Source organism: Megalobrama amblycephala, linkage group LG2, assembly GCF_018812025.1.
Source record: "Megalobrama amblycephala isolate DHTTF-2021 linkage group LG2, ASM1881202v1, whole genome shotgun sequence".
Taxonomy (NCBI): domain Eukaryota; kingdom Metazoa; phylum Chordata; class Actinopteri; order Cypriniformes; family Xenocyprididae; genus Megalobrama; species Megalobrama amblycephala.
In genome coordinates, this window is record NC_063045.1 from 46,360,345 (window position 1) to 46,373,844 (window position 13,500).

The window sequence follows — 13,500 nt, forward strand, 5'->3', positions numbered from 1 at the left end:
GTAAATATTATTAGACGTAGCTTTCTAGAAATTGCCATAGATAGGCTACTGCCTGATGAAATTTGGAAAATCTTACAGAAATTGACTTTAAAATCTATTTTTCATCATGGAAAAGGCCCCTGTTTCATCAAATGAAACCGTTGGATCTTAATTTGATTGTTTTTGCAATGAATAAATAAAAAGCTAGCTACGCGCCCTGTGGATTTACGAATCCTACTATGGTAAAATATCTTAATATTCATGAGCCAAATCTTCGTCATTGGATGGTAACTACGCAGCGCCAGTATTACCTAATTAAAATTAAGAAGACAGTCTTCGCCATTGGAAGTCTACCAATGAACGTTAGCATGACCTGATATATATTTATGAGCGAAGACTTCGCAACAACCCACCAACGCAAAACCGAACCAAGTGCAAAGCACATTGAAACTTTGCTGTGGCTGCAGCGGACAGGACACTTACAGCACCGTGTCCCACAGAAAGAGGTAAGTTCATCTTTCTCAACGGTAAATAACTGAGGATAACAAGGCAGCGAAATTCACGTTTTTTTATTAGGACACAGTCACAGGAACGTGCTACTCTGCATACATGTAAAGACCTGTACCGAGAAAAACATCAAATAATAGAGGCAGAAAAATTTGGCAAAGTAATGTTTTCATATTTGAGTAAATAAGTAATAATATATTAAAAAAATATTTAAAATATATATTTTCTGTGATTTCAGAAAATATTCTAAATAGTTTAGCGTTCAACTGGAATTTATTTCACCTGCCAGCAAGAATTATTACAAACATCCTTCACTGTACTCTTGATGTACTGTACTGTTTAATATTTAATCTGGCCAAGACAAAAATCTACCCTTACATGTGCAGTATGCCATTTTGATTAACCTCTATGATCTACCAGTGAGTGAGTCTGAATATGAAGTGCACTAATGTAAGTACAGTAATGGGGCGTTGGCTGCAGGGATTTTCTGCATGTTCTTTCAGCCTCTGAAGTCTGTTTCTGATTAAAGATTTTCACTCCAGAGATCTATCCACATGTCGAAAACATGGACTGATGGGCTGAGAGACTCGCTAGACAGTTTGTGTCTAAATTGTGTGCAGAAAGGAATTTACCCCATGAGAGTGATATAAATATCAGTTATCTGTCTTTGATGTCCATGATTCTGTCATTATCTGTTGCACATTCAGAGGAAGTAAAATGTACAGAAAAAATATTACGCCATCATACCATGTCTGGCATTCGTTATTTAGATCCATTTTCCCATTTGGACACTTTTTGCTGGCTGAAAAATTATTTGTCTTTACAGACACTGAATTGTGTTATTAATATACAAATGTGTTTCTGCACACCTTATGAATAGTCCATAAATGAATAACAATGAGTATTATAATGCACATTTAAAATTGGAACCAAACTCCCTGTTCATACCCCAAGACAAGTATTGTATTGTATCAAGGGTGCATGTACGATCTCATGTGTATGAGTCACTGTCTCAGGACTGATTATGAATCAGGAGCCAATTGCAACAAACTTCCTAAAAAATGTAAGACAAACTTTGCAACTATTTTATAACAGGTTTTCTTAAGGAGTACACAATGATCCTCAAAAACATTTGACATGGACCAACAACAGATGTCTGTTGCTCATTTACGTCTGATCCATACAGATCCAGTTTTACATCCGTGAAATGATCTTGTGTTCTCCTGCAACCAAGAACACAGTGGGGACCTGTAAAGCATTTGGAATTCCCTTAATGTCCGATGAAAAGTGATTTCATTTCCATTTTTGCTTATTGGGGCCTTTTTAAAAGCATATGTGGAAACATTTAGATAAGAACTCAGTGGATTGATACTCTGTTTTTCGAATCCCTCTGTTCTGTGTATTTGACTATACAACAAATATTACAAACTGTTTGCTTAGGGTGTAAAGGCTGATATTTACACCATATGGCAGTTTATAAAGTTGATAAGAATCAGCTTTGATTATTATTCTATGGAATTTTCTGATTGGTCAATCTCAACATTCAGATATTTCCTAATTGCCCTCCCACACAGCAGTCTATTTCTCCCATAGGGATTTTAAAATGTCTTCATTAAAGAGTTACAAACCAAGAACCAAACCAACCACCTATAAGGTGAATCAGATTATAAACTTTGTTTTGAAGCAAAAGTATTTGAAAATCAGACAAAGGTACAAGACTGTATACTTAGCTTAAATGAGGGAAAGAACTACAGTGAAGCATTGCAAATGACAATCTAACTAAAAACAATGGAGAAACTATTGAATTAAAATGATGATTAAATCCTGTATAAGCATATATTTTAAGTTTATTGCAAAATATGCTTATATACTGTATATATACAAATATTTAAAGGGGACCTATTATGCAAAATTCACTTTTATACGGTTGTTTGAACATTGATGTGTGTCCGCAGCGTGTGAGAACAACCAGCCTATAACGGTAAAAATCCACTCACTCAATCTACCCTGTTAGCATAGACACAGCCCTGAGTGGGAAGCACAGAGTCCGCCATTTCTGTATCCTCGCTGTAGCAGTTGGAGTTGTACAATGTCTGTGCCAAAGAGGCATTACAAGTGTTGTTTTGGGGTGTACCAATGCACATAAGAGTCTCCATAGACTCCTGACAAGGAAATGTCCTGAAGAAAATCGGTAAAGTCTTATACATTTGCGCCAATCATTTTGTGCCGGACTGCTTTACAAACAAGGGTCTTTTCAATGACTCGAGATTGTCCTGCTTTGTTGTTGCTGGTTTTCTGGCCAGGGTTGCCAGCTCTGTGCAACAAAAGTAGCCCAAGGCCCAGTCAAACGTAGCCCAAAAATAGCCCAATGTGATTTTCTCCTTCGGCCAGCCGAAATCTCCACTGAATTTGTACATCTGGGGGGTGTTTTGGGGGTGCTGGAGTGCCGAAATCGTACTTACGGGGTAGGAAATCACAGACTTGGCAACACTGGTTCTGGTATGTCTGAGCATGAGCTCTTGAAGCTCCACCCTCTTCTTGAAAGGGGACCGGGAGCACCAGCTCATTTGCATTTGCGTTTTTAACGGTTTATAAGCTATTGTTAAAAATCAATTCCCCAATGGAGAAAATTAATGGGATTTTTATTTCCGGAACCTGACAGTTGCACTATATTGCACTTTTGACTGCAGAATGCAGTGACTGACCAATCAGAATGAAGTATTCCAGAACGCCATGTAATAAGTAGCCTATTGTTAGAGCCAGGTCCCTTTAAGAGATACATTATAAATGATAATGACTTCATGAAGGCATCAGTGTAATTATATGATGGTTTAAATGTGGCCCCAGATTAACCCTAGAGAGAGAGAGAGACGGTAGTCTTGTTTGAGTTTCCTCTTTGTGAAAGTGTATTTAGGAGTGCAGATCAAGAGGACTAGGGTTACACCGCTGGCCAGCCGTCTCGCCTGTTCTTCTTACCGCTGCTTCACAGGCTTCCTGTTTCCAAGCGTTTGCCACATTCTTCAGCAAATACATCATGCCAACACAACAACACTCTGCCAAGACCCCCTCAATTTTCCCAGCTGTATAACAGGGTTGATTCCATTACCAAATTTCAGATGACCCACCTTGGCTAATCAGTACCATTTGTACCTTAAAATGCATTTAAAAAAGAAACATTCATCCAACATATGTTTCTCTGTTTGGGTTAGAGCATATGCACAAGTGCATTCATGTGTGTGGTTTTCGAATGCAGTAATTACTGTAAAAGTGATGTTTTGAGCTAACCAGCAGGTGATGTCATTGCCCAACTTCTAATTTGGCCGCCTTCATCATATGCACCACACCCTATTGTGGGCCTACAAAGAAAAATAACTCGTTAAATGCACGCAAAAGCAACATAAAGGAGGAAAAAACATGGTCAGTATCACCATATTATTTTTCTCTTCAACTGAGGTCTCACAGGCTCTCAAGTTTCCTCATATCGCATCAACCAATGGGTCGCGAGCAGCGTGACTGTTCCAATGCTTCCCCTCGTTTGCTTTGGCTGCTACGCTCGCTCGACTGTGTTCCAGATGCTGGTGCATGAGGTCATCCTGAAACCAGATTCCAGTCTCAACAGTCTGCCATCTCCCTGGAGATCACATTAAATATTTGACTAAAACAAGAGTCTGTCAGTTCGCCATTACATCAGCGTCTATAAAAATGCCCCCTTTCACACTTATCTGTGACCCATTTAGCGGGTTCCCTTATTGCTCATTATTTGTTTTAATTGAGCTGTTTGCTATTAATTATAACCATGTGAATGAAGCTGTGGCCTTGCGGTTAGCACATGTGGGCGATGTGAGTTTGAATCTGGGGTGGGTTTCATGCAAATCTGATGGAAAAAAATAATGAAAGTTATTCGGATAAAAGATGACGCATAATAAAAATATTCTTACATTATTAAGTCTTTTCAGAAAAACAAATGTTCTTAATCTTAAGCTAGAAAATACAATGAAAATAGTTAAGAAATATTATCCTCAAAAATGTTTTGTGAATCTAGTCCATGGTTCACGTTGTTCTCCTCATTTCTGTCCTCACTTGACTCTCCCATAAAAACACCATAAATCCAATTTTAAAAAAGTATGAGCCAGTGATCTTTGAGCTTTGGTGAGCGGCTGTTAGAACTGAGCTAAAATGTGATCTCCAAATGTCTATCTGGTCTGTCATTAAAGTTAACTGACCAGGAAACACAGAACTGGAAAAGGTATCATAAAGAACAGCGCATTTCGGAAGTCTTCGAACTTTCTGGAAAAAACAAGTCCACTTTTGCCAAGCCCTGTAACAGTATCCAACATATTTAAGCCTCATTACAATTCAGAAACTTCTCCTCTGTCCATTTAAAAAAAAAAATACTAAAACAGACATGGACTGGAGATTTGGTTTCAGATGCATTAATAGGACCACTGGGTCAGTAGGAGACCTACACTAGAAAAATACATTTGTGAGAAATTGAAGGTAGAGTTTATTCTGGTTTTGGCAGTTAAGTTAGAACTTGAGCAAAACATATTTTATGCACTGTGCAGTACAGTTTGCCCAGTTTCATTTGAAGCTTTCAGATCCTCGAGCTCCCCATCCATAAAGGATGTTAGTTTAGAGTTTACATTTGAAAAGGAGACAGGAAAGTAAACGTATTATTTCTTCCACAGCTTTTGGGACTTCAGTGTAGATCAGTAAAATATGTCACAACACAGCCATTATTTACTTTACAGACAGCCCACCTGGAAGTTATTCAGATCTGATGCATGCTAAATAATTAAGCAGACATGTATGCTCGCTGCAAAGTGAATGAGAGGTTCCCTCTTTAAACTTTGTTAAAGAACTGTTAACATTCCTCATCTCACCACATGCATTCCAGACATACTTCTGCACGTATAAACCAAGGCGATCAAATGTGTGCCCGCATACTAAACATGCACATATTCGTTTGAAGCATTTGCACAAACGTTCATATTTCCCGTGAAGTGTTTGGTAACCTGCCCTCATTTTTAATGACTACATGGGAAAGTTCCCAGTGACGTTTGTTTTGGCGAGTGAAACAATATGTAATTTAAACCAACCAGGCATTCGTTTATAATCGAATATCTCATAACAAATTCAATGTTCGTTGTATTTCCTTGACTTGTTCACGACATCATTTGATTTAGGCATGAATGTGTGTAATGAATGCGCTGTTTCATTATTACTGAATAGATTTATCATCTTACTGAACGAAGGATCTGTCTTACTTCCATCCCTTCCTGCCAGTCTGCTAACCTGCTTTACAGCTGAACTGAACGCGCTATCAGATCAAGATAAGACCTGAGGACAATAAAAAAAACATGTGCTCTGTGTTGTTCCTATGGTTACATAACAGCTCAAAGCAATTTTGCCCCTCTGCCTAAGGGAAAACGGAACAAACACTCTCTTATCAATAAATTACCTTACACCGCTTCCTGGGGAAACTCTGAACACTGTTAGTTACATGAGGGGTGTGGGACGTGTTAAACTTTTTCTTTTTTTCAAAAGATGCATTTTTTTCCCCTACATTTATACATCATGATGCATTTTTATGACCTAATTTTATGATCACGATGAGGTAATCGCTGTTATTATTTCTCACAGCTATTCCCGGGTTTATTGGAGAACAATGGCAGACCGTTCCAACTGTTTTTACTGTCGCGAGGACCTCAGTGGAAAGAAGTTCGTGAGGAAAGACGAGAAGCAAGTCTGCGTGCGATGCTTTGACAAGTTCTGCGCCAACACCTGCACTGAGTGTCGGCGCCCAATCAGCACCGAGTCTAAGGTAACACGTGATATCTGGATCGGTATGTTTGTCTGTTTTTTTTTTTTTTTTTCCATGGTAGTTAAAATGGCACAAAACCCAGAATGAAATCTTGATGAGATAAGATGCTTGAATGTTTTGGCTGCATTTATTTGATAAAAAAAAAAAAAGTAATTTATTCCTGTAATGTCATAGCTGAATTTTCAGTATCATTACTCCAGTCTTCAGTGTCACATGATCCTTCAGAAATCATTCTAATATGATGATTTGGTGCTTGAGAAACATTTCTTATTCTCAATGTTGGAAACAGTTGTGCTGCTTAATATTTTTTTTGGAAACTGATACACTTTTTCTGGATTCTTTGATAAGCATTTATTTGAAATAGATATTTTGTAACATTATAAATGTATTTACTGTCACTTTTTGATTAATTTAATGCATCCTTGCTGAAAAAAATCTTTGTATATTTGTGTATATTTATGAATATATTACTTTCACAAATTATTTTATATTATATTATATTATATTATATATCAAGTGTCTACGTCTCTCAGTCTTGGTTCCTGTCTGTGTAGGAGCTTCACCATAAAGGGCGGTACTGGCACTCAGATTGTTTCCGATGTGCAAAGTGCTATAAGAACCTGGCCAAGGAGTCTTTCACCTCCAAGGATGACAAGATCCTGTGTGGGACGTGTAGCTCACGTGTGGACGCCCCTCGCTGCCATGGCTGCTACAAGCCCATACTGGCAGGTATGAATGTAAATGTATATGTATTTTTATATAAAGTAGTTATAATTCATTATCAAATATATATCTTCACTGTAGCAAACTGAAAGACAGGGCCTCCTCAGCACATATTTAACATTTAAGAGGGTTTTAAGGGATAGTTCACCCAAAAATGAAAATTATCCCATGATTTACTCACCCTCAAGCCATCCCAGGTGTATATGACTATCTTCTTTCAGACGAACACAATCGGAGATATATTTAAAAATATCCTTAGTCCTCCAAGGTTTATAATGGTTGTGAATGGTAGCCCAAATTCTGAAGACAAAAAAGAAAAAAAAATGCATCCATAAAAAAAAAAAAAATTAAAAAAAAAGACTCCAGGGGGTTAATAAAGGCCTTCTGCACTACACCATGACATACAACGCGTAGTACATCATATGGATTCTTTTTTTCTTTTTTTTTGTCTTCTGAATTTGGGCTAACATTCACAACCATTATACACCTTGGAGGACAAAGGATATTTTTAAATATATCTCCAATTGTGTTCGTCTGAAAGAAGATAGTCATATACACCTAGGATTGCTTGAGGGTGAGTAAATCATGGGATAATTTTCATTTTTGGGTGAACTATCCCTTTAAGACGGCTTAAATGAATTAAAATAAAACAACCATTAAACTGAAATACAAAATAAAGACATAAACTGACATTATATTTCTTGTTTAATTCATTTCCTTTGTATATATATAATATCTTCATGTGTAACAGACTGTATTTTCCATTTTTACCTTCTACTGTGTTTGATACAGGCACTGAGAATGTGGAATACAAAGGCAACTCATGGCATGATGAGTGTTTCATCTGCTATCAGTGTCAAAAGCCAATCGGCTCCAAAAGTTTCATAACAAAGAACAACAACATCTACTGCAGCCCTTGCCACGAGAAGAAATTTGCCAAACAATGTGCTTGCTGTAAGAAGGTATAGAGAAATTAATGGATTTTTTTATGATTACTTTTAAAGTTGTCGATTTCTTAATATTCTGTAAATACAAACATGTTCTTTTATAAAATTTTATGATAATAATGACTGTCGAGAGTTGCCTCACTGTATTGTTTCCACATGTTTTGGCCCATTCCTCCAGCCCATTACCACAGGAGGTGTGAATTACCAGGACCAGCCGTGGCATTCAGAGTGCTTTGTGTGCTCCTCCTGCCGAAAGCCTCTGGCTGGCACCAGCTTCACCTCCCATGAGGAAAAGGTCTACTGTGTGGACTGCTACAAAAGCACTGTGGCCAAAAAATGCAGCGGCTGCCAGAATCCCATTACAGGTTTGAATCCACACACATACATATGCACAATTCTCGACTTTATGCATTCTTCTTGAACGTTGTGTATTTAACTTGAACTAAAGTGACAAATAAATCTACTTTTTCTCATCCCACAGGATTTGGCAAGGCTACGAACGTAGTGAACTATGAGGGTGGCTCTTGGCACGATTACTGCTTTAACTGTAAGAAATGCTCCCTCAACCTGGCAGACAAGCGCTTTGTAGCTCGCAATGGAGACATTTACTGCTCTGACTGCTCCAAGAAACTGTAAGCGCCCGCTCACCACGGAGACGCAGAAAAGTGAGATTAATTCAGAAAAAATATCAGCATTCATTTCAATTTATACAGAAATCCCACATAAGTATTGACAAAGGCTTCTGTTATGTTGGTTCTGGCTTCTTTATGAGGGGAGTTTGATATTTCCTGTGAGAAATTTGACGTTTACCTAGAGGCTTTAATGGGAAAACTTATCCTCTCTCTTTCCAATGGCCCATTTGTCTCAGGAAAGATAGTGAGAAAGGATGAAAGATGGATAATGAAGAGAGGTGAGAAGAATTTGAGAGGTTGTTAGAGATTTATTGCCGGTACATCTGTGTTTCAGAAGGACTCATTTCATTTTATCTAATCTAGCTTTGTGTTTATAACGTTTAAATCTGTAACAGCTTGTAATCGTGGCCGCTGAACTTTACAGTACTATGTGTTTTTGGTATCTTTTAGATTGCTTCTTTGTGATTTGAAATACTAATTGTACATTTTATGTCATTGACATATAAAAACCCTTACTGGAAAAAATTTAAATGTGTAGCTTTTGTCTATTTTTACTTACACATTCTCCTTGCTGTAATTAAAATGAAAACTTTTTTATTTTACCACTGTATGATCTGAGAAAAATAAAGTTGAGATTCTGAGAAAACTGCTAATGTCATTTGTATTTGCCATGTGCCGTGTCTTTTTTCATGCAACAGCGACATCTAGTGGCACAATGTAGCACAGAATCAGTAAATGTTTAATCACTTCAAACCAGTATTAGTTCACCCAAAAATGACATTTCTGTCATTAACTACTCACCCTCGTGTCGTTGCAAACCAGTAAGACCTTCGTTCATCTTCGGAACACAAATTAAGATATTTTTGATGAAATCCGAGGCTTTCTGAACCACACATAAGCAGCAACATCACTGCACATTTTGAGGTCCAGAAAGGTATTAAAGACATTGTTAAAATAGTCCATGTGACTACAGTGGTTCAACCATAATGAAAGATAAAAAATAACGACTTTATTAAACAACTTCTCTCCCCTGTCAGTTTCCTACGCAGTTGACGTAGTGAACGCATTGCAGGCTTCTGTGTTTGTGTTCTACGTCAGAATGTCGACTCATTATTGGCCGGCTCCTGTATTAGCTTCACACGCATGCGTCGTGCTGCTCACGTGAACAGTGTCGGCCAATACTGAGCCGGTATTCGAATGTAAGCACTGGTCTTACAGGTTTGGGATGACATGAGGGTGAACTAACCCTTTAAAACCTAAAAATCCTTTATTTTTAAATGACAATCTCTTGTTAATTTAACTGTACTTTTTAAACATTCTATAGAATAAAATGTGTATTAAATATTTTGTATTACAATAGAACACAAACATGTTACCAGTTTAGCAAAATTAATGGTGTCAAAATTTCAAAGTGTTTTGTAAGCATAACTCTGTCAAATATAACATGATGGTTTCAGCACCATTGATAGATTGTAGCCTTGTAATGCAAGGTGTAAAGAGTACCTGAAAACCATACTTAAGTAAAATACCTTGCATCGAAAATGACCCCATTACAAGTCACAAATTCCAATACCACTTGAGTAAAAGTTTAATGCATGGTTTTACAGAAAAGGCTTCAAGGGTTATTTCACCCAAAATTATCACATAATTTACACACCCAAAAGCCATCCTAGGCATATGTAACTTTCTTCTTTCAGCCAAACACAATCAGAGTTATATTAAATAAATATTCTGGCCCTTCCTGGCTTTATAATGGGAGTGATTGGTATCCGAGTTTTTGAAGCCCAAAAAAGTGCATCCATCCATCCATCCATCCATCATAATTAATCCGTGGAGATCTAGCTCCATGAGGTTAATAAAGGCCTTCTGAAGCAAAGCAACGCATTTTAGTAACTTTATAAACTATAATCACTGGCTTCCGGTAACAGTCGTACACAAGTCAAGTTCGGGTGGAAGAGTGACCTCTGACCCGACATATGATGTAGGATGTATGAGTAGTGTAAGTTTAGGTGAGAGTAGACACCTCTTCCAGTTCAAACAAATAGGGCTGGGCAATCAAACCGTTTGGTCGTGGCGAGGCAACAAATTTATGGCGAGAAAAGGGAAACAAAGTGTTATAACTTCTGCATAGATTAATTGATTTTGATTAATCTTTGGCTGTGTGGCTTTCGTTGTACAAGGCTGATCACATGGATGTGTCTATTGTGAGTCAAAGTTATAGCGCCACCAACTGGCAGCAGGAAATGTGTTACTTTCAGCATGCTTTGAGATCACCATCTTATTTTTACCCGATTTGCTTCAAACTTCATTTGAATAATGTCAAAACATGGCACATGTAGATCTTTCAAAAGAATCGTGATATCTCAAACACAGTTGCCCTGGCAAAGCATTAAAATTTAATATTCATTTTAGATGCTTTTGAGACTCTTAGCATGCTTCAAATTGTTTGAAACTCCACACACATGTCAGGATTGTTAGCCAGTAGACACGGACAAAGCCTTAGAAACGGGCAGGGAGGAGGGGCTCAATAGCGCCACCTTATATTGCAGTAAATGTAGAGTGAATTTGACATAGTCCTTTGATGTTTAACCATTTTAACTGCCTATTGCCCGCTGTGCACAGTTGCCCTGAAGCCACCGGGGTGGCGGTGCCACCGGCTTGGGCCCGCCATCGCTGCTCGCAGCTATATTTTCTAATTTGTGACCAGTGTTTTGTTTTGCTCTATCCTCTACGCTTCCACATTCATCAATACGTCATATGTTGGGTCAGAGGTCACTCTTCTGCTGGAACTAGACTCGCATAATTATAATAGTTTATAAAGTTTTAAATATTTTTCTTACAAGAACCCATCGCTTCCCATCAGAAGGCCTTTATTAACTCCCTGTAGTTGTATGGATTACTTTTATGAAGGACGGATGCGCTTTTTTGGGCTTCAAAATCTCGGGTACCATTCACTCCCATTATAAAGCTTGGAAGATCCAGGATATATTTTCATTTTTAGTTTGGCTGGTAGAAGAAAGTCATATACATCTAGGATGGTTTGAGGGTGAATAAATTTTGTTTTTTGTTTCTGATGTCGAAATAAAACTGAACAACTCAAAATTGTCATAAATCAAGGTCGACACAACAGCCTCTTAAATGTCTAGAGTCAAGTCTCAGTTAAGCTCAACTGCTAAAAAACTGCATAAATAAACCAATATCATTCAAAAGGTCTCTTCAATAAATCCAATTAAATAGTCAAAGCCTACTTGCACTGGGCGTGCTGGTTTCGGCCTCATCGTCGGCTGCAGCGCATGTCATCTCATATGTGAAGCACCTGCGATTCAGCAACTAGCTATATATCTGCTAGCGCACTCACATTCGAGCAGAGTAGCCTTATAAGGGCAAAATGCACAAGGTATAGTACCTTCAATGTCCTGTAGATGGCGATATCACTTTTTTGTGTTCTTTTGCATTATTCATCATCACAAATGTATTGGAGTAAAGAGTACATACTTATTCAAAAATAGACTCAAGTAGAGAGTAAAAGTTGCTAATATCTTTATATCTTTAATGTCATTAGTTACTTAAGTATATTTTAGGTATCTTCAAAAAGATACTTAAGTAGGCTAACTTCTGACATTTACTCAAATACTTACACCATAAATGTCTCAACTCACCAATGTATACAGTGGTGAGTTTAAGAGCATTGGTATTACAATGCTAATAGATTTGATCAATATGAAAGGTGATCTAAATAAGAAGTAAAGACATTTCAGCACCGTAAATAAAGTTGTCTGAATTTTGCTGGCCAGCAAAAACAAGTGCCTCTAGGTTTATTGCATATCCCATGTGAAAAAAAGTACACTTCTATAATGTACTTAAAGTGCTCTATTTTTGTACTAATTTTGTACTTAATATACTAAAAATTCTTCTTTAGTACTTCTTAAGATAATAAGTGTACTCGACTGTGCTATTTTGAGACACCATGAAATATGAACGAAAATGTGCTTTAAATATACTATCTCTGTATTTAAAAAATATATTTAGTTACCACTTTTAGTATACTATGGGTTCAAATACTATAAGGGGTATCTGAATACGTTTTTTTAATACAGAGATAGTATATTAAAAGCAGATTTTAGTTAATATTTCAAGGTGTCTCAAAATAGCACAGTTGATTACACTTAGATGTACTACAGAAGAATTTTTAGTATATTAAGTACAAAATTAGTGCACAAAAATAGACCACTTTAAGTACATTATAGAAGTGTACTTTTTTTCACCTGGGATGTCTCCATGTGATGCTGTGCAATGAGAGAGAAATTGTAAAATTAGGCTTGTAACCTCAAAGTTACAGCTGTTGTTTGCTAATCATATAACAACTATACTGACTGATAGCTGCACTTGGCTTTATGAAGATGGTGTACAGTGCATGTACAAAATCACTGGTAGACAATATGTCATGGCTAATCTGAATAAGTGAATGATTGATGAGCTTAATGAATAACTCAACAGGACAACAGGGGAACTTGTAAGGATGAACACAAGATCTCTCTCATGGTCATACCTTTCACATCTATCAACATACATGTTGATGTAGTTACTCTCTTGAATGAAGAAATGACATGGAAATTTGACACTAGCACATGCTGAATGCGGTGAGTAACTATTGTTTCATTTCGCTTGCATTCTGTTACATCTAAATTTTGTTTTACCTTTAAAAAATAACAAAAATGATTGAATAATTGATGAGCTTTTATTTTTAACTGACGTATTTAACAAAATTACTTACTATGCAGTTATCTATCTATCTATCTATCTGCAATATGCTCAATAAATGATAAATGGTTTTGTACGTCTTTTGTATGGTATATAAATGGTTTTGTAACATCTTTTAGCCCTATGT

General features: G+C 37.1%; 1 protein-coding gene and 1 long non-coding RNA gene across 2 annotated transcripts; one reads left to right on the top strand and one right to left on the bottom strand.

Moving 5' to 3' along the window:
• Nucleotides 1–327: 327 nt before the first annotated feature.
• fhl1b (four and a half LIM domains 1b) lies at nucleotides 328–9,258 on the top strand. The gene is made up of 6 exons (XM_048179236.1): nucleotides 328–485; nucleotides 6,130–6,310; nucleotides 6,865–7,039; nucleotides 7,826–7,995; nucleotides 8,159–8,345; nucleotides 8,462–9,258. The coding sequence occupies exons 2-6, from the start codon at nucleotides 6,155–6,157 to the stop codon at nucleotides 8,614–8,616; spliced, it is 843 nt and encodes a 280-aa protein (XP_048035193.1). The 5' UTR covers nucleotides 328–485; nucleotides 6,130–6,154; the 3' UTR covers nucleotides 8,617–9,258.
• On the bottom strand, nucleotides 3,704–6,190 carry LOC125260744. The gene is made up of 4 exons (XR_007183113.1): nucleotides 5,948–6,190; nucleotides 5,733–5,826; nucleotides 3,947–4,117; nucleotides 3,704–3,842 (listed from the first exon to the last, which is right to left on the bottom strand). It is a non-coding gene; the product is annotated as an uncharacterized LOC125260744 (long non-coding RNA).
• Nucleotides 9,259–13,500: the final 4,242 nt, after the last annotated feature.